This window comes from Prionailurus viverrinus, chromosome B1, assembly GCF_022837055.1.
Source record: "Prionailurus viverrinus isolate Anna chromosome B1, UM_Priviv_1.0, whole genome shotgun sequence".
In the NCBI taxonomy this organism is placed as follows: domain Eukaryota; kingdom Metazoa; phylum Chordata; class Mammalia; order Carnivora; family Felidae; genus Prionailurus; species Prionailurus viverrinus.
The window spans coordinates 141,841,755-141,863,433 of record NC_062564.1 but is presented as its reverse complement, the minus strand read 5'-3'; the positions used below and the strand labels follow the sequence as shown (position 1 = coordinate 141,863,433).

At 37.2% G+C, this 21,679-nt stretch overlaps 2 protein-coding genes across 6 annotated transcripts in view; one reads left to right on the top strand and one right to left on the bottom strand.

Annotated features, from left to right (window-relative positions):
• The window catches only part of BMP2K (BMP2 inducible kinase), a 131,590-nt gene extending 110,728 nt beyond the window's left edge, over positions 1 to 20,862 (top strand). For 2 of the 3 annotated variants that reach the window (XM_047857398.1, XM_047857396.1), the window contains exons 15-16: positions 58 to 168; positions 15,206 to 20,862. In XM_047857398.1, the coding sequence (XP_047713354.1) occupies positions 58 to 168; positions 15,206 to 16,641 (1,547 nt within the window). In that variant the 3' untranslated portion in view covers positions 16,642 to 20,862. The remainder of the gene's footprint in view (positions 1 to 57; positions 169 to 15,205) is intronic. The other variant, XM_047857397.1, reaches the window with a different exon arrangement.
• The window catches only part of PAQR3 (progestin and adipoQ receptor family member 3), a 27,535-nt gene continuing 22,390 nt past the window's right edge, over positions 16,535 to 21,679 (bottom strand). The window contains exon 8 of one of the 3 annotated variants that reach the window (XR_007151810.1): positions 16,535 to 16,671. The gene's annotated coding sequence lies outside the window, so the exon portion shown is untranslated. The remainder of the gene's footprint in view (positions 16,672 to 21,679) is intronic. The other 2 variants (XR_007151812.1, XR_007151811.1) reach the window with 2 other exon arrangements.

Here is a 21,679-nt window from a genome sequence, read left to right as displayed (position 1 = left end):
TTAATTTAAAGACCGTTTTTGTTTTATTTTATTTTTTGTTTCATCTTATTTTTACAGACAGGCTCGAGGAGAGAGCATCCTCAGATAAGAATGTAGACCCACTTTCTGCTCCACATAACCATCCTCCAGAAGATCCTTTTGGTTCTGTTCCTTTCATTTCTCACCCAGGCAAGTTACATATGTAACATCATCATTATCACTAAAAAATACACATAAGAACAACGATAATAAAAATAACAAAAAACATTTTGTTAATATAAAGCCAAAGTAAGAATTAGGTGTTAGTTACAGAAAATAGAAAATTATTTTTACCTTTGCCGTTCTAGTCTTCCTGGTGTCATTCTTTCCATTGGGATGTTCAGTTGTGCTTTTTGCCAATGTAGAAAAATGCTGATTTACATAGTAGAACCATAACTGTTTCTTCTTATCTTTATTGTTGGATACCATTGAAAACAATTCATGTATAACATCTCTCTCCTTTTTATGTATTTAAAATACATTCAAAGATATTTTTATACTCAGCTTTTGCTTAAAAATCCTGTGTTTTCCTAAGTTTATACATGCTTTTTTTTTTAGCTGTGTTTAAAAAGTATTACTGATTTTGTACTTGTCACAGTAATTTGGTGACAAATTGCTCTTTTCTTCTTTTTTCCTTTAATTTTAATTTAGAATTTAAATACTGTTATTGCCAGCAATAAATATCTGTAGTAATATTTTCCAAGTAATTCCCCAGTTAACACTGTCGAAGATACTAGGATAGAATAAGATCCCACTTTGGCATAAATGGATTTGTGTGTGTGTTCATAGTGGAAAAAAAAAAAGAGTTTGATGATAGAAAAGAGAAATATATTAGAAGAAATAATGCCTTCTTAGAAGGTAAAGGTTTTGTTTACTATATTCAAGGTAACTGTCAGCCATGTTCTTGCATTCTTTTCCTTGTATTTTTCACTCAGGCAAGTTACATATATGTAATAACATCATTGCTACCATTTAAACATTTAAACATGCACGCAAGTGGGGCGCCTGGGTGGCTCAGTCAGTTGAGCATCTGACTTTGGCTCAGGTCATGATCTCGCAGTTCGTGAGTTCGAGCCCCACATGGGGCTCTGTGCTGACAGCTCAGAGCCTGGAGCCTGCTTCAGATTCTGTGTTCCCTTCTCTCTCTGCCCCACCCCTGCTTGTGCTCTATGTCTTTCAAAAATGAATAAACATAAAAAAAATTTAAACATGCACACAAATGAGAACAACAACAAAAGAAACACCTTATAAACAAAAGAAAAATTTTAGTTGTAAGTTTAATAAGAAATAGGTGTTCAGGATTTCTGATGAATATATTGAGGCGGTGTTAATACCTTTCAACATTTAGATTTGGTTTTCCAGAACATGCAGCACAATAATTAGGAGTTTCTACATACTTTTATGTTCTCTGTTTTACTCTGTGACATTTAGAAAACAGTCCATATCCAGTTTCTGTTTCTTTCAAATTACCTTTTTAATGAATGACACGACATTAATTGGGGAAGACAGTTTATAGTTTCTACTTAACATGCACATATGTACTCCCTCAAACCCCAGATACCCTAGGTCATGAAGATGTTGTTACTCTTTCCAAACACATTATAATATCTCAAAATGGTCATTACAAGCTGTCAAGAACCTAGGTCTTAATCTGTTTGTGGTAGAAATGGTTTCAGAACTGTTAGCTCTTTTCCACACCCTAGAAGGAGTTCTGTAATCCCTTTCAGGTTTGCACGTAGCTGTGCAACTTCTTTTTTCTTTAAGAGCTTCTGAAAGAAACCTGGTGAAATGGACCAGAATCAGGGACTAGAGTAAGCCCCAGTAGTTTGCCTTTTCCTTGGGCACCCTTATTTTGGGGTTGGCCTAGGATTTTTGTCGTTAGAAATATGCTCACAGATTTGAGCTTGATTGCTGCTGGTGTTATTTTGTTTTCTTTTCACTGTGGGCATTTAATTCCTCTGTTATGTTATAAGCTTATCAAGGGGTGGGTAAAATGAATTGCCTATCTTTGAATCCTGCCTAGTAGCCAACCCAGTAATTATCTAATAATATTCATTGGATGTATGAAAAAATTCGGGCTATTCCTAAAAATTCAGACTCCTAAGTATTAAGATAGTGATCTTAAAAAGTGATCTTTGCTATAAAGGCTATAAATGCTACCACTACTTTAAAAAGTTGGATTTAACAAGGTTTATAATGAAAAAAAAAATTCACTTCTCTGTCTGCTGTGTCCCTGTCCCTTTTTCCTGTTTAGACTCCTCAGAGATAATTTTTTCACTTCTGGTATTTTAATATATCATACTTACTCTGCTATTTCTTTTTACCTCCAATTTTAGATAGTATGTGTGGACTTCCTAAAACCCTACTCTACCCTCCCCCCAAACACACACAATCACACACACGTTTTGTTCCCCCTAGCCTTCCAGTACAGCTTTGACAAAGTTGTTGGTTGTCAGTGTTCAGTGTGTACATTTTTTGAATATGTAAATATTTGTTACCAATGTTCCAGTGTACCATGATTACATTTCCTTTCTTCTATGCGGTTTTTGTTTTTTCTAGAGTTAATTATAATTACGTTTATTAAAATTTCTGTTTTTATTTCTTTATTGTTTTATGTACCCTGTCATCGATTCATCTCCATTTAGAAATATGAATTTCTTCCCATTTTAAGGTGGCTACCATTTTCATTTTTACCTGGTTACCTCTCATGGAGCTCTGCAATCTGAATTGGTTGCTTCCTATAACTTACCATCCTAGTATTTTCTTCTACTCTCCAGACTTCTGGGCATTCCTGGGTCTCCTCTCTCTTCTGTCTTTGTTAGTAGAGCAACTCCTCTACTAGTTTCTTGAGAAAGTATGCATGGGAGGAAAAGTTTTAAACTTTGCTGCCTAAAAATACATTTTTTTCTGCACAAGCACTTCACTGATAATTTGGCTGGGGAAATAATTTTATGTTGGACGTAATTTTCCCTATGAATTTTTGAGGCATTGCTTCATTGTATTCCAGCTTTAAAAAAAAAAAAAAAGGCTTCAACTAGAGGAATATTCTCTATGCCCCTACCCTTTATTATTTAGAGTCCAAAATACCCTTTTTGTCCCTATTTTTTAAATAGCTGCATGTATTACAGATCTGGTACAGTCAGTTGGCCTCCCTTAGTTTGTTCACATAGATACATCTTTCTGATTTGGCACCTTAGGTTATGCTTTCAGACTTTTTGGAAGCTTAAGATAATATTTTGATAGACCATTCTGAAATGATTGAAATCTAGCTTTTCTTTTTATTTTTAAACATTTCCTTATGGGCCAAATTAAATTTTATAAATATCAATTTATGCAGAGGTCAAATAATTATTTCAAGAATATGTTTGGTGCTGTGTATAAGGATAATATCTTCTTCCATAAGTTGATATTTTAATTATGGAATTATATTTACTTTTTATGTCAGGTTACTAAACTATTAGTAGTGTGGTATATCATAATTATAATTTAAAAAGTTCTAGGTATAAATGTTAGTTTTATTACAGATTAACCATGTGATATTGGGTGTTGCCTCATTTCTTGGAGAGGGTCTGTATCTTAAACTGGGGATAATAAAGGGGTGCCTGGGTGGCTCAGTTGGGTGGGGCATCCAACTTCAGCTCAGGTCATGATCTCCCGGTTCGTGGGTTCAAGCCCCACGTCGGGCTCTGTGCTGACAGCTCAAAGCCTGGAGCCTGTTTCAGATTCTGTGTGTCCCTCTCTCTTTGCCCCTCCCTGTTCATACTCATATCTGTCTCTCTCAAAGATAAACAAACATTAAAAAACATTAAAAAAAAAAAAAACCCTGGGGATAATAGTGGCTACTTGATGAGATTATTGAAAGAATTAAAGAAGAGAATGTTATACAAAGCACATTCTCAGTGTTGTTGCTATTGTGGCTATTGTTGGTAGTGTTATTAAATAATATTTTTACTACTTACCAAAAGTCAAAATCTTAGTGTTAAATAAGTTGTAGCTGCTATCCAGCTAGTAGTAGTACAGAGTTCCAGTAATAGTAAACTAGTATTCTCTTAACTACTGGTACCTTTAAATATAGTGTAGAATCTGTGAAACTTTTCACTACCAAGAGCTGTTTCAATTGTGCTATTTCTTTTTATTAAAGGATTAATTACCAGTATTCACTATAGTGTACTCATAAAAATCGTATTCAGAGCATAGTATTCATTTCCCTCTCAAACCCACACACCCATCCATCTCCCTAAGGCATCATTTTTTTTTAACTTTTTTTTTTTTTTAGTCTTTGTTTATTTTTGACAGAGAGAAAGAGAGACAGAGCACGAGTGGGGGAGGGGCAGAGAGAGAGGGAGACACAGAATCCGAAGCAGGCTCCAGGCTCTGAGCTGTCAGCACAGAGCCCGACACAGGGCTCGAACTCACAGACCATGAGATTGTGACCTGAGCCGAAGTCAGACACTCAACCGACTGAGCCACTTAGGCACCCCTCCCTAAGGCATCATTTTAGTTAGTCTGTATACCAACAAAGGATGTGTGGCTCTGTGAATTAAAGTGTGGACTGCCTAATTTTAATAAATACAACTTCTGAAATATATAGTATTTGAAGAATTTTGCTGACATATAGGCTATATTAATTAAGTCACTGAAATTTTAGATTTCTTACATTGCATTGCATTTTTAATTAGGTTTGGTGAACTTAGTCTTCCAAATCTCAGATCTACCTCATGGTTCTCATTATCTAATAGGAGGTTAAATTGAGTTTAGGGTTGGGAAAGCCACATTATAGCAAATATTTCTTGGGACATAAACTATTAACAGGTTGTCAGTTCAAATGCTAGGTCATTTTATAAGTGATGATATGCAGGTATTTCTTATATTTTTAGATTCTAGTAGGTAATTCTAGAAGATCAAGAATTTTGTTGTTTCAGAATGTCAGCAATAATGGCTACCATTTATTGAATTCTCTTTCATACATACAGTGGAGACAGGCTCAGAGAGCATCAATGATCTGGTTAAGGTCAGATAGTTTATAAGTAGGAATCCAGCTCTGTCTGCTTCTAAACTCTCTTCTGTAAATAGCAGCCGAACAAATAAAAATGGTAAGTGGCTTGTTTCAAATAGCAATTTACAATATCACTAACATAATAGAAATGTCAGTTTTACAGCATTTTTAATCTGGCTGGGAAATACTAGCCACAGTTCACAACTAGCATGATTCTCTTTTTATACTCAAGCCTTGTTACTTGGCCTGTCTTCAGAGAAACAGTACAGATTTTTGATAAAGCCTTCTAATCCACTAATCCTTGGGCCTGGAATGGCACATTGGTAGGAAATGATGGCAGGCAGTGTGCTACCAATTCAAAGTGAGCTTTAAAGTCTTATAGCCCCTCCTTTGTACCTGAAGTGATGAGACAACAGAAGGCATGTAATTACAATAGCAGTTTCAAGCCATTCATCCTCTATAATCTGATAGCAAAGGAAAGAACATCAAAATAAAATTTCCTTGAAACTAGAAGCTTCTTATATGATTAAAAATGTACCACCTGTTTTATAACTAAAAGCTGTCCTCTGAAAGATGGAAACCTGATTAGAAGAGTGATAATATGAATAGTATGTTGCAGACATGCCCCCTCTACACATTTTTTGACATTTTCTAAATATTTAGAATTTTTTGATAACGTTTATGAAGGTTCATTTATGTGGTTCAAGAATACTTTATTTGCCATATTTCTTTAAAATAGGATACCATAACAAATACGTGAAAATATTAAAACTGACTACAAATTTTAGCTTTTGAGTTTGAAATCTTTTCTTGGACTGTGCAAGACTATGTGTTTGAAATTTTAACATCTGGAAATTTCTTTTTATAAAAACTCAAGCATGGAATGGATAATTAATTCGTGTTCTTAAGTTCATTTGGTGAGTTAGGCCTGTTCTTTAGAACTCCCAGTTGTTTTTACCAGGTTACTCATTTTCCAGATCACTAGCATCAGGATTAGTAGGTGAGTTGCACAACTGTTAAAATGAATGATAAGCTTCTTGAAGCCAGGAATTGCTTTATTTATCTTTGTATGCCGTACAGTACCTTGATGAATGAGTTCATTACTTTAGTAATCTAATGTAATCTCTCTTTTCACACACACACACACACACACACACACACACACACACACACACACGACCTAATATTTGATGAGCTTTTACTAAATAAAATGAATATTATTTAATGTTTAGCTCTGTCAGGTAAGTTCCATTATTGTTCTTATTTTATAGATGATGAAATTGAGGCTTTTTTGGATGTTTATCTTTTGTGCATTTTGTAAAGTTGAGTGTTCATTTGGTGATAAAGTCTTATAGTATTTCTAGATCTTAAACCTGCAGACTATAAAATACTCAACACAAGATACTTACTGTACAGTTCAACAAAACACTATTTGCTGAAGTAGAAACAGTATGGTGCTTTTTTTTTCTTTCTTTACTTCTTAGACATAGCTTTGTAAAAGAGATGCAAAAGAAATTCAAGATAAGTCTGTGGTTGTATTTTGTCGGGGGTGTATTATAAGCTATATTGAATATTTGCTGGTGATGATATTCTACTGGTAGTTTAACTGAGGAATTTACAGATGAGAGTTTTAAGCTAGTGTCATCAGCAGAGAAGTCAATATGGCCTTCATGTGTATAGCCTTAAACTTGGCAAGTTATTCAACTTTCTCCTCATTTCAAATTCGTAATGTATAAAAAGACTACATCTCTAAAAATCCCTTCTTGTTTTTTGTTTTAAGATATAGTTGAAGATATGAAATAGGATTAAGGTCACCAAAAGAAAGAAATGGAAAGAGAAAGGGAAAAGCCAAGTCATGAGCACTGGATAGTAATAGTATCTTTGAAATGGTAGGAAGTTGTGACAATGATCTGACATGGAGAGATCAAGGGAACATTTCTGAAGATGTAGTTAATAAGGTTGAAGGGGAAAGATCATAGCAAGCCTTACAAAAGCACGTTTACACTAATGTTGTGGGAGCCTAATGGTGGGGCGTTAAGAGAGACTATGAAAAACCCTTGGCACAGCATTTGTGCACTTGATGGTATTAGTTACCATCCTCTCTGATTAATTTCTCAGTACCAGTGGAAGCATATGGCAGGCCCCATAAATAATCATAAAATGATGGCGTTCTACATCAGCAATAATAATCCAGCCCTTTACTGAGTACGTACAATATGCCAGTGGTGTTGTACGCACTTCACCTGTGTTCGCACTTTAATCCTTGATGCAACTCTCCGAAGCAAGTACGATTGCTTTCCCTACTTTACAGATGGAGAGTTAGACAGGAATGCAGGGTTCCAAGTCATCAAAGGACACTTGCATTTCGTATCCTCTGCCAGTGAAGGAAGAGAAGTATGCTATATATTTTTATGTAAATAGTTACCAAATGGTCCATTTGGTATTTAGATATTTAGTAAATGCTTTTTATGGACAGTACTGAATAATTGAAGCACTGTTTTAGTTAGCTCTGAACTATTATCTTAAAATTGTATATGATGTATAGTAGCGAGTGAGAATAACTGATTCAGCAGAATTTTGCGTGTAAATAAGTACTAATTCTCTTGACACTTTAGTGATTTCCATTGTTGTAACTTTTTTCCCCAACACTTTACTTGGAATTTCCCTGAGAGACCATTTAATGTGACATACAAGAGAATTTAAGACTTCATAACCCTTTATGGCTGTTCTTAATAATGTATCCAGATCTACACCATCTTAGTCATTCCCTTCATTTTCAGGATTTGGCTCTGATTGGATTCTGGCTGTTTGCAGCAATCAGACCAACCTCAAAAGATAAGGCTCACTCAAAAAGCTGTAATTTTTATAGTTTGTATTTCAAAGACACAAAGCAGAAATAATATCCTGACCAGAAGCCATCAAAATATTCTTCTTTTTTTAGCTTGAGAAGAAAGCCCTACTTAGAGCCAAAAATAAAAGTTGGTCAGTGTTCTCTTTTGAGAAAATTTACAGTATTTTACCAAAATCAATTAATAGAAAAAGGTAACTGAGGTATGATCCCGGGCACATATTAGAGATTTGTTTATGCTTTAACTACATGTTCCTAGTGCTTATTCTAAATACTATAGCTCCCCTTCCACCCACTTGAAAAACAGCCATTTTTTTAATGTTAATAATATACATCTCTACAAATATAGGGATTATTAGGATTTAGGATATATTGGATTATAAGGAAACATATTTAGGCTATGCTTTTGGGAAATTAAGCAGTGAAATAATCCCGATTTAAATTTCATAGTAAATCACATGTGGAATATTTGCTGGAATATTGCTGGAATCACATGTGGAATATTGTTACTGGAAGATGCAATCTGGTCTTGGGAGCAAACAGTAGGAATATCTGAATTCTTTTTGTTTAATTACAAGAATCTGTTTAGGCAAAGAAATAGATTTTAACAGTTGATGGCACTTAGCTATGAAGTCACATTTTAAAGTATTATATATTGTACAGTTGATAACCAACTTTACAGCTGGTAGTAATTATTTTCACTGTCTTTTATGCATATGGAGGACTAAATCCTTAGAATATATTGAAATAATTTTTAATTTTGTATAATTCCCATTTCTTTCTCAGTTCGTGTATAGTTTCACAGTGAAGAGGGGACGATGAAGTAGGTCAGTTTTACTGCAGAAAGGGAAGCCTTATTTAGGATTGCTGTAACTTCCAGCCTGGAATTTATCTTTTCCTGAGTAGGTGGTGCTGGGGGAAGATGACCGCATGTGTTTAAATTGTGTTTTTATGATGCTTAACATTTACGTTGCTCTTAGTATGCTGCGTATGATTCTCTTGTGAGAATGTGGGAGAAAAAGGAATTTGGATAAATATCCTTGTTTATTTTTAGTATTATAAAGGGGAGACCAGTAAAGAAATAAAACCAGTCTGTTTGTAACAACAGAAAACTTCCCCAGTTGCCCATACTCTTCAGGGATGTAATCTGAAACCACAAAGATGGTATACGTAGATCGTTGTGTGTGACTTTTCTTGGTCTTTTTGAAAGCAGTTTTTTCAAATTCTTATATTATGTACCCAACTACAGCTATTTAAAAATCAGGGATATAGTTTCCAGGATTCGGTATGCACCCTTGTGTGTGGATATACATTTGTTTGCCTTATTTTTTTTTGGCCATTTTTTTAAAAGTAATCTCTACACCTGGTGTGGGGGTTGAACTCATGACCCTGAGATCAAGAGTCATGTGCTCTCCCCACTAAGCCAGTCAGGTGCCCCTTTTCTGGCCATTTCTAAAGTGGGCCTTAACTCTTCTTGAATTAGCCATAGAATTGCACTTGTCTCCACCTCCCTTGTGTTTAGTTTCACTGTCAAGCACTGAGTCCAGAAAAGATGCTAGAAGGTTGGAATGTGGTGGATGAGGTAATTGAGTGTAGCCTTGTTCTGGAGGTGGTGGTGATAGTTTACTATGGAGTGTTCATTTTGTGTTGGGCATTCTTCAGTCTTTTCTTTACAACAGTCCTAAGAAGAAGAACCTATTATTGTCATATTATTCTCTTGTAATATGATACTTTATATATTTTCTCATGTGTGAAGGTACAGACTAGAGTATTTAGCTATGATCTTGTCAGAGATTGTCACTGGGTTAACTTTATTAGTTGTGTATTGATTATGTATAATGAGGGAGTAACAGTAAATCCATAAAGTGAAATGGAGAGGAGAATGTCCTTTTTTTTTTTCCCCCTCAAGGAAAAAGTGCATGATCATTGTTCTATTTGAAATGCTGAAAAGCTAGAAACAATCCAAAAGTTCCATAGGTAAATGTTAAATCTTAAAATGTTCTCTATACAATATTTCATGCTTCAGAATTAGTAGTGACTATATTGATACCTGTAAAGATGCATTTAAAATGGTAAATGAAAAGCCCCACAAATTTATATTCACACTGACAATCTAAAAAATGGATCTATATATAGCACTTTATTACCAAGAAATCTGTATCTCTGTGAATACAACTTTGAGAAGCGGACAGTGCAGACAGAATGAGTAGGAAGTGACAGTTGTGTTTTGGAAAGCACTAGTGGCCAATTGGGTAAAGGAAAACAGTTAATTTAGAAGACTGGGATTAAAATAGAAGAATAGCAAAAATAAAGTTGGGGCGCCTGGGTGGCTCAGTCGGTTGGACATTTGACTTTGGCTCAGGTCTTGATCTCACGGTTTGTGGCTTCAAGCCCTGCGTCAGGCTCTGTGCTGACAGCTCAGACTCTGTCTCCGTCTCTGTCTGTTTCTCTGTCCCTCGCCCACTCGTGTGTTCTCTTTCTCTCTCTCTCAAAAATAAACTCCCCAAAAAAAGGTCAATCAAAGGACTCTGTCCTTTTAAATTTTGTAAATTGTCCTTGTTAAATTTTCCAGAAAATCTTTAGGAATGACACTCTGTGCCCTAGAAATGGAATTTCCCAGAGAAATTGTAGAAGTAGTATTTTCCCAGAGTACATTTTGCAAAATTGTTTATGAAGTTAATAGTGTTACTTGTGAATACAAGTGTTTGTAGTGAAGCAAATTTGGGAAATCCTGGTTTCATAAGATTAAGCAGATTCTTTTGCATAGGACTTATCAGCACCCTTAATGAGCATTTTCCAAGTGGAGGCACATTATATAGTGTAGCATTTTATAAACTCAGATACCTGGGACCACAGAGCTGTTTAGTTCTTATTATAGGAATAATGTTCTGCAGAATATACTTTAGGAAGCATTCTGGAGTGTTGCTGGAGGTGTCCATGAGCAGGCATGAGGGGGTACACATTGTGGCTCTCTCTGGATGGGTAAGGAGCTTGAGGTAGTAAGTTAAACTGTATCTTAGAGGAACTGTCCCAAAGCGAGGAATGATTATAAATCTTTGCTGTTACATTTTTTGCTTTTGAATAAAAATTCATGAAAATGAATTCTACAGCTAATCTAAAAGTAATCTTTGTTCTTAATGTCAGAAGCAAGCTCTATGGAGGAGAAGTCAAACTTGAGAATCTGCATTTGATTTGGTTTTAATCTCTTAGGATCTAAGATAAGCCTATTATAAATTTGTAAAGATACAACATTTAGCTCTTGGCCTGTTCCATAGAACTGGCAGATGAATAATGGATGAAGATTATTATACTTAAGTAGAACCTGATGGAATTCTCCGTGTCTTCTTTCCCCCTCCTCCTCAGCCCTACTCCTCACTTTAAGGTTGCCGACAAAGTGCATGTGTCAGCCAGAGCCAGTGGCCTTTGTCTGTCTTCAGTTCATTGCAGCTCTCTGCCTCACCCAGCCCAGGTGTCTACTCCGTCTCCGGAAGCACTCCTCTCTTGGCTTCTGTGACATTGCGCTCACCTGGTTTTGGGTCCTTCTCTCCGTACTCTGCATGTAGCTTTGTAGGTTCCTCTGCTTACCTCCAAATGTATTAGACCTGAAGGCTCAGTGTTGGGTCCCCTTTTCCTGCTTTGTACTCACTTCCTAAATGATTTCCTTCAGACTTGTAACCCTCTCTACTTACCCCTCTGGAGGTGAGGACTCCCAAATCTCGTCTCCAGTCAAAAACTAACCATTGTACTTAAATGCTTCACAGGTAACTCAAACTTTGTGTTCAAAACTAAATTTAAAAAAAAAAAAATTTTTTTTTAATGTTTATTTATTTCTGAGACAGGGACAGAGCATGAGTGGGGGAGGGGTAGAGAGAGAGGAAGACACAGAATCCGAAGCAGGCTCCAGGCTCTGAGCTATCAGCACAGACCCCGATGCGGGGCTCGAACTCACGAACCGCGAGATCATGACCTGAGCCGAAGTTGGACACTCAACCGACTGAGCCACCCAGGCGCCCCAAAACTAAATTCTTGAAATCTTCCTCTACTTTCCAACTTATTATTTACTCACTCTTCTGTCTGCATTAATGGCGCTACCATCCTTCCAGAGTTTCCCTCCTCAATCTCTAATTCTTCACTTCTACTTGTCCGGCCCCCACTGTCATCCAGGCCACCAGAATCTCTGGCTTTATTTCTACAGTTTCCTCTTCCCTGATCTCCTCACTTTCATACCTCTCTCTTCAGCCTTTTTTTCTACCCAGTGGTCAGTTATGTTTCAAATATAAATCTGAACATGACACCCATTTTAAATAAAGCCTTGTAATGGCTTCCCCATTACACACTGAACTTAGCACAAAATCCAGACTCCTTATAATGGCCTTAAAGGGACATTCACAGGTTGGTCCTTCCCCTCTCTTTCCTACCTCATCTTGTATGGTAGTCTTGCCACTGTACTCCAGCTACACTGACCTATTTTCAGTTCCCCAAACATGCCAACTTCTTTCTGCATTGGCCTTCACACATGCCATAGCTTTTCCTTGGAGCAGCTTTTTGCCTGTCCTTTGCATAGCTGGCTCATTTTCACTGTTCAGTCCTAACCATCCTCCTTAGGGGAAGCCTTTGCTGACTGTAGGTTTATTTATCCCTCCCCCCTCCCCATGACTTGCACCACTGCTCTGTTATTTCAGAGAGCCCGTCACAATTTGTTTATTTATACTCTCCCACACTTGATTATAAACTCTTGAAGGCAGAGACTGTACTTATTTTATTCATTAATGTATGATCAGCATATAGCATATAGGAAAGTGCTCTATAAAAATGTATTGTTAAATTAAAAATGCAGTGACTGAATGTAAAGAGTTCATTTTTTTATGTTACTTTCTTTATTGTATTCTGAGTATACTGAGTATGTGTCTATAGCTATGAGCTCAGAGTAGTCACTTATTGTTTCATTCAACAAATATTGATTCAACACTTGCTAGGGTAGAAAGGAATGATAAATGAGGTAAATGATAAATAGGACTGTGTCTAAGAGCTCATAATCAAGTAGGGAAAACAGACAAGTAAACCAGTAATTATAATACAGTACAGTAGCTGCTACAATTTAGGCTTGTACTGAGTTCATTAGGACCCCCAAATATGGGTATTTTTCAAGGGGTGTCTTTGAAGGGCTCTGGCATGGAATATAGCCAGGACCACTAGGCAAGTCAGATAGGAGCAGGAAACTAGAAGGATGTTTTTACCGAGAGGTTGTATGAGATGTTAAAACAGCAGGAAACCCAAATCTATTAGGTTCCGCAGTTTCTGATAGCAAACATTAAGAGGTTGGATAGCAAGACATCCCAAAAACTTTTTAAAAATTTGAATCTGTTCCTGAGTTTGAGTAGGGACAAGCTGGGTGTGGCAATAATGAAGAATAATACATCAGGGTCTGAGGCTAAAGATGTGGTAGGATAGAATCCAGATTGAGAAGGACACCCTGTGCTGGGCTAAGGGTTGGGACTTCAGAGAGCCGCTGAACAGTTTTAAGCTGAGCTATGTAATGTTTCAGAAAAGTCATTCTGGTGGCACTGGAGAGGAGTGGTCTGATGGACATGGTACTGGAGACAGACAGACAAGGATAGAGGAAATGAAATAGACAACTGGCAGAGGAAGAGGAAGGAACAGATATAAGAGAATTTAAAAACACTGGTGAGGAAGGAAGATGATTTCCAGATTTTTGCTGATTTGCAGAACTAGTTGACAGAAGTATTGTTCATTAATTCAGAGGGAAGGGTGAGGAGCACATTTTAAGAGGAAAGATATCTCTTTTGAATTATTGAATTTGAAGTAATGGTACGATACATATTCCTAACTATTAGATGACTGAGTATTCATGGTCACTATTAGAAATTCAGTCATGATGGTGTATGTGGCAATTAACATACAACTATTTAAGACCATGGGAAGACACGCAGAGGAAAAAAGCCGAGGACAGAATCCTGGGGAACATACATGTATACAGAGATGTTAGTGAAAGAGAATCTGATCAAAGCCAAGGACTGGGTACTGAACTGAGTGAGAGTGTACCAAGGACACCTGCCTTCTCAAGATGACCTATATTCCTTTAACTATCATATCTTTACTACTAAACATTACATTAAAAGCATGCTATCTTAAAAAAAAAAAAACTATCAGTATGTTCACTGTATGATGGGTAGTGAAACTGCATCAATCTACAAATATGTAACATCAATCTACAAATATGACCAAGAAGGAACAGTTAGAGAGGTGGGAAGACAACGGTGCTGACTTTCAAAGAGAAGGTAAGAACTCAGAGGTGTCATATACCATAGGGACCATGTTAGTAACAGGAGAGTAATGGTCCTTCCATTGTAAGCTGGTTAGTTTTCTTGGCTACAGACTATACTTCCAACCCTAATTATTTTGAAAATATCTGATCTTAGTCAAAGGAAGGGAAGGGATGATTGGTTATGTGGTTGCATCAGTTCAGATTGATCCCTCCCTCTGGAAAATCCATTAAATACACTACTGTATTGGGAGGGCATTATATTTTCATGTAACAAATACACTCTTTGTTATATACCAGACATTGAAATTGTAAAGCACTATATTTATTTGATGCAGTTTCACTACCCGTCATACAGTGAACATACTGATAGTTTTTTTTTTTTTAAGATAGCATGCTTTTAATGTAATGTTTAGTAGTAAAGATATGATAGTTAAAGGAATATAGGTCATCTTGAGAAGGCAGGTGTCCTTGGTACACTCTCACTCAGTTCAGTACCCAGTCCTTGGCTTTGATCAGATTGTGGGGATGCACTCATGTTAGCCTATCTAATAAGATACTCGTTTATAAGGAAACCAGAATGCTAATTTAAAAAATTCCAGTGAAACATCTAACTGAGCAGACAAGCTATTCATGCTTGTTGATCTTTTTTGGGAAAATTTTATAATGGAGTAGAAATCCAAGCAGGTAAATGTGGGATTCTGAATAGAGGCGATTCGTTGAATAATCTTATTTTGAAGGTGAAGAAAATTGGTCTGTGTTCTATATTCAGAGTCCTCTTTGGGTACTGTAACTAAAACTTAGCTGGCATTGAGGGCCTATGAGTAGGTGGTGTGTAGGGTACAGAGACCAGGAAATCTCTCTGCACTAGAGGACTTAACCATGTAGTTGAGGACAAGTGCATTCCCTAAGCCTAATGACCAAAGAATTGATGCTATTTCTTCCTCTAAGCGAACTGGTATGAGGGATTTGTAATGCCTCGTGTTAGTGCATACTGTTCAGTGCAAATGGTTCTTGAAATGTACTAGAAAGCTATAATAATTTTTCTTTGAACCTACAGGTTCTCCGGAAAAGAAAACTGAACATTCATCTACGAATCAAGAAAATAGTTCTGCAAACCCTATCAAGAATAGAAAAGCAAGTCCAGTATCTAAAGACCACCGGACTGGAAAGAAAACCTCAGAGAATTCACTGGTACAGGGTCAAGTGCAAAAGCGGAATGATGAGTCTGAAAGTGATTTTGAGTCAGATCCTCCTTCTCCCAAGAGCAGTGAAGAGGAGGAACAGGAGGATGAGGAAGTTCTTCAGGGAGAGCAGGGAGATTTTAACGACGATGATACTGAACCAGAAAACCTGGGCCACAGGCCTCTCCTCATGGATTCTGAAGACGAGGAAGAAGAGAAACATAGCTCTGATTCTGATTATGAGCAGGCCAAAGTGAAGTACAGTGACGTGAGCCCTGTCTACAGAGACAAATCTGGCAGTGGATCAGCACCAGGTCCCACCGACACACTTCTCACCCCAACCCGGTTACCCTCCGATGTTGGAGTGGAGGCTCCCAAACTGGAATTTGATGTGTTCGGCGCTGTCCCCTTCTTCGCGGTGCGTCCTCAGCAGCCTCACCAAGGAGAGAATGAAAAGAACTTCTGTCAGCAGACCCTGTGTCCTGCTGTGGCTCTAGAGCAGGAGGAATTTGATGTATTCACAAAGGCACCCTTTAGCAAGAAGGTCAGTGTACAAGACTGCCATGGAGTGGGTCCTGAGGCACATGCTCTCCCTGGTGGCCCCAAAAGTGTAGATATATTTGGCTCCACTCCATTTCAGCCTTTTCCCACATCAACAAGTAAAAGTGACAGCAGCGAGGACCTTTTTGGGCTTGTGCCCTTTGAGGAAATAACTGGGAGTCAACAGCAGAAAGTCAAGCAGCGGAGCTTACAGAAACTGTCTTCTCGCCAAAGGCGCACCAAGCAGGATCTGTCCAAAAGTAACGGGAAGCGGCATCATGGCACGCCAACCAGCACAAAGAAGACTGTGAAGCCTACCTACCGCACTCCAGAGAGGGCTCGCAGGCACAAAAAGGTGGGCCGCCGAGACTCTCAAAGCAGCAATGAATTTTTAACCATCTCGGACTCCAAGGAGAACATTAGTGTTGCACTGACCGACGGGAGAGACAGAGGGAACGGCCTGCAACCCGAGGAGAATCTGTTGGACCCCTTTGGTGCCAAGCCCTTCCATCCTCCAGATCTGCCATGGCACCCTCCACATCAGGGCCTGAGTGACATCCGTGCCGACCACAACCCCGTCCTGCCTGGGCGGCCACGACCGAGTTCTCTGCATGGCTCATTCCACAGTGCAGACGCGTTGAAAATGGATGATTTTGGTGCCGTGCCCTTTACAGAACTTGTGGTGCAAAGCATCGCTTCACATCAGTCCCAACAGTCCCAGTCAGTTGAATTAGACCCCTTTGGTGCTGCTCCATTTCCTTCTAAACAGTAGATACTTCCGACGGACTCTTGGCATTAACTCCTGTTTCAAAAAAGTATGAATAGTTTTATGAATTTGAAAGAAAATTTATTTGTATAGCTCTTTATATCATTCATTCTTACAGATCAATCAGAATAGGTGATTTTTAAATAAACCAAATAGTAAAAGGAAGCATCTCCACAGGGTAATGACTTCCCATCTCTTCCACACAGGAGAAGGAGGAGCTCAACTGTTAGCTCTACCCCAGGTTTCGGCCACCAGACGTGACTGCACAGACATCCAGGGGAAGAACATGCCGCCTTTCCAGTTGTGGAGCCACTGAAAAGGGACTGGAAAGGGGTGGCATTATTTTTATAACAGGATGTCCCTTGTGTGTTCATTTCCCAGGCTCATGTCAGGATCCAGCATTTAAAACTAAGGTTATTTGTACATACATAGGTTGCATTTGTGGATTTTTTTAAAGGTCTCTTCTGATTTCCACACAGTAAAAACAAACTCTGGTTCTCCTCAAGAATTGGAAAGTTATTATCTGGAGAGAGCAGAAATTTCAGTCTTTACACCTTTCTCAAAGAGCAGAGCCAGAAGTAACTGTTGTGCCTAAAACTGTTTCCTTTTAAAAAAACAAGTGCCATTAATAATGGAATATCTATACAGAAGCCTAGAACACAAACTAAAGAGTAGTAGCTGACGTGTGGAAAATGTAAAAGAAAACGATACAGAAGAGAGAAAAAACCTACTTCAGGAACACTTGATAATTCTTTTTGAATGGCTTCTTGTTCACAACTTTTACTGTCATGTCCCTAATAAAGCAGATTGTTGGAAAAATGGGGAGTGAGGACAAGGGTTGTAGTGAAATTTTACTTGAGGAAAAAATTATGTAGCTGAAACCCTGAGTTTTTAAGACGTTTACAGCGTAAAAATCATGTTGCATTTAATAATGTACTTTATTAAATTACCACCTTCACCAAATAGTCCCCAAGTCGTGAGCAACAATTTTCTAGGTAGGTTGGGAGGGTGGAGTAGTTTTAATGAAGTGCACGGAACAGTGAAACCCATGAAGCCTTATAGGCAGGACGCCCGCATCCTGCTGTAAGTACCTCTGCACTAGTACACAAGATCTTAAAGTGGCTAGACGGTATTAGATGAGGAGGAGCTAGCCTCTCAGTTCTGCTAGTTGATGTGTCTCTGGTGAAAAGAACACAGCTACCAAATTGCCTTTTTTTTTTTTCCCCCACCACAAATCCTAATTAGAAACTTGACATTTTATAGAAATTGTTTAAGAAGATAGAAATTACTATATGAATTACTGTGAATACAGTATCTGTGCTTCCTGTGTCTCCAGCTCTTTTAAGTTATAATGAACTGGCCTTCCCTATCAACATCTACAAGTTTCTAGAACTGTTAAAGCTATTTACAAAAAGGAGTGGAAACTCTTATTAACCGGCACTCTCCTTGATTGCTGTATTTTAAATGAGCTTTCTTTGAACCCAATTAAATGAGTAATCTTATCTTAATTCTAGTACCCCAAATGGGATGAGCTGTTTGTCTGTTTTCTCAGTTCTAAACTTGGAAGGAAGCAAAGTATGTATGTAACTATATTCATTTTTTATTCTTTTTTAAATCAGATATAAATTTGTGGACAAACAGGGAAGCAATATGTGAATCTCCATGTAGCAGAGGCAGACCAAGCATTATATTACTGCTTAAGAGTTGTATTTTTAGAGCCCCAACTGCACCAATTACTTGTCCTTGTGCCAAAGGCAAATATTATGTTTGCACCTTTTTTTTTTTCCCCCTGATTCTCAGGTTGATTAATACTGCTAATGCAAATGCTCAAGTAGATGTTTTTCAAAACTTTACAAAGTAGACTCAAGTGATACTTTCTTTTAAAAGTGAAGAGTTGATGATTACACATAGTAAATTCATGAACTACCGTAGGTTTGTATCAAACAGAAGAATTTTTTTATGAAAATTTGTTGGTTGATGTGTACACAGTATGCTTTGACTATTTTAGTCTTTGGCCTTGGTCTCTGCTAGACCTCATAATGAGTTTCATAATTTAAAAGGGGGTAGTGGATGAATTAATGTAGTCTCCTTGGGATGTAACCATGAAATACTTCTGTCTGATATTGAGGCCTTGCTTACACTTGCTTTTCCATACACTGAATAATTTTAAGTGATCTGGACACTGATGTAGACACTTTGGGCTTATAAAATTGGATAAATTCTAAGGAAACAATTGTGACATTGTTTAAAATATTTCCATTCTTATGTTTATTATATCAGGGCCCAGTGACTTTCCTCTTTTGAGATGACAGCTCAGAGGAAACAACAGGATTCAATAGGGGACCCGATGGGATAGAAATGGGGAGATTCCTTTGTGCCGAAGTAAAGGGATTAGGGTTATTTTCCGTTTTCCATCACGTCCTCCCACTACCGTTAGGACATAGGTCACTCCACATAGTGATGCCCAGGTAATTCCCTTATGAGAATTCTGCGAATGGAGCTCCCAAGGTATGTCAAAGAGCCTAACACATATACCTGGGACACAGCATTCAGTAAACGTCTGGGATGGTCCAATTCTTGTTTAAAAGAAGGAACGTTGAAATTATTTTCCTGTTATTAATCAGGTGTCCTCTGTGCTCCTTTTGTATGTAAAATAGTCATAACTAAACCTGTAATACTTGAACATCATTAAGGGAAGTAAATTGTGAAGCTAGCAAAAATCTGAGGCCAAAGTTACTTCTGTCCTAACAGCTTTAATAATGCTTGTTGATTTTGAATAATCGTTTTAAAAGTGGACCATTTGCTTAATTATTTTAATATGACTTCAGCACAATGTTAGTGTTAAAAAAGATCAGCTTTTATGGCTTTAAAGAATGTATCTGCTGAGACACATAAGTTGCTTGGTGTATTAGGTGGAGGAGGAAAGGGATGAAAATTTAACTGACTACAATATTTATTCAGAAGTATCAATTGGGAAATTGTGTAATTCTCCGACTAACCCACCCCATCCCTGCGCGCGCGCGCGCGTGTGTGTGTGTGTGTATGTGTGGGCACAGTAAGGACATTATTTGGAATTGTAGATAGACACACCTTCTGATCCCACCCTGTTTAGTGTTTAGCAGTGATAGATTGTCGTCATACTGCTGGCGGAAAATAGTAAAGTGGAGCCCACTCTGCTGCGCATCAGGCAGAGCAGTTTTCTTACTATTCGGCCACTCTGCTTCGTTTATTTTAGGTTTGGGTACTTCATTTAAGCATTGCTAGAAGGTACACAGGTATTAATATCACTAGTTCTGAGGAGTTTGGGTACATTTGTCTTAATACGTGTAGAATATACAGTACACTTTTTCTTCCTTTTAGCAAAATTCCTCATCATTTTTAGGTCTCATACTGAACTGACATATCTACTGTGAGAATAACAAATGTTTGAAAACTTTTATACATGGAGGTGTTTATATATTGAGAAAAATATATACACACGCATGCATGCACATGTCACATCTCTCTGCTGTGGAGTTAATGTGAATTTCTCATTTTAAATGGAATTGCAACCACAATCATTAATACAAGAACATTCACTCCTAGGGAGGTGTTTTACAAAAGCCACTAAACGAAGGAGGTAGGCAGATGAAAATGCAAAGGGTCATCATTTGGGTTTTTTTTTTGTTTTTTTTTTAATTTAAAAATCTATTGTGCTACTTTTGAAAGAATTGTTTTTATTACTACGCTCTTTTTGTGATGGAAAGGTCATCTAATAGTAAGTGTTATAGTAATAGTAAGCTACTTTTTAAATTGCTGGCAAACAGCTTTAAGTGCACTTTCTTTGATTACACTTCCATTTTTTGTTAAACTTGAATTTTCTGAAGCCTTTGATGTACCACTAAGCAAATAACTTTAACTTTTAATAAACCTGATTTATGTGTTTATTATATTTCTAATTGTTACCAAACATACTTTCTAACGTAACTTCAATCCTCAGATATAGCTGGGAAACTGAGATAGAATCAGTTGCTTTTTTTTTTTCTTTTCTACATCTAATTAAGCACTAACTGATTTTACTGCTTTGTTGCCTTTACATTGCTTATTCTTATTGACTGAATTCTGTCCCTCATTCACTTTGTTTTGTTTGAAATTTAAAATTATTTTCTTACTGTATTTATCATACCTATTGTTTTAATAATCTGCTTTCTTTAAATGCAATAAATCCCAAATGGATTGCATATTCTTTATAATTAGTGACTTTGGCGTTTTTCATTGTTTGTCTTAAATGTTTTGGATGTAAACTTCTATTCAGTTTTCTTTTATTCACACTACAGACATTAAGCACCTATTATGCTCCAGCTAGTAGAATAGAAAAGGGAAAAGGGATTAGATCTCAATCCTTAGGGTAAAGCTCACAGTGTAATTTGAGAAAACCTGTTGTGACCTAGCATTTTTGCAGCAAAAACACCACATAGCACAATTTGTTCAGGCATTACAATTACTGATAATTATAATGAAGGTAAGGCAAAAACATGACTTTGAACTAGCTTTTGAATGTCTGACATTGTTTTTGCATTATGTATAATTTACTTAAGCTCCTTAGAAACTGGTAACATACAGAATTTAAAAACTCTTTGGTTAAATAAGATACTGTAATCCTTGATTATGTCAGAAAAGAGGCTTTGGCATGTTAAAGAGAAAACCTATTTATTGGATTGGTGGACTAAGTTTGGTGTTAAGATCACATTATCTTACATATTATTCCATAGTCTTTAGATTGGTGGCTTGTGGAAAGATCCATTTTATTATGAGCTGTTTTGGATGTAGTGAGATTTATCTAAAGTTATGTGGAAAAATAAGGGCTTTGTGTCTTTTTAATAAATGGCACACAGTGTGGATTGTACTACTGTTCAAATTCAGTTATAGTTAACTGCTTTAGAGAAAAGTCTATGCTGCAATTAGAGCTATTTATTTTGAATAGCTTATCCCTTTTTAAGGAAGTTCAGCTCTGGCATCGTGTGTGGGATGCAGGTAATTATTCTCATATTGAAGGCACGAGTTT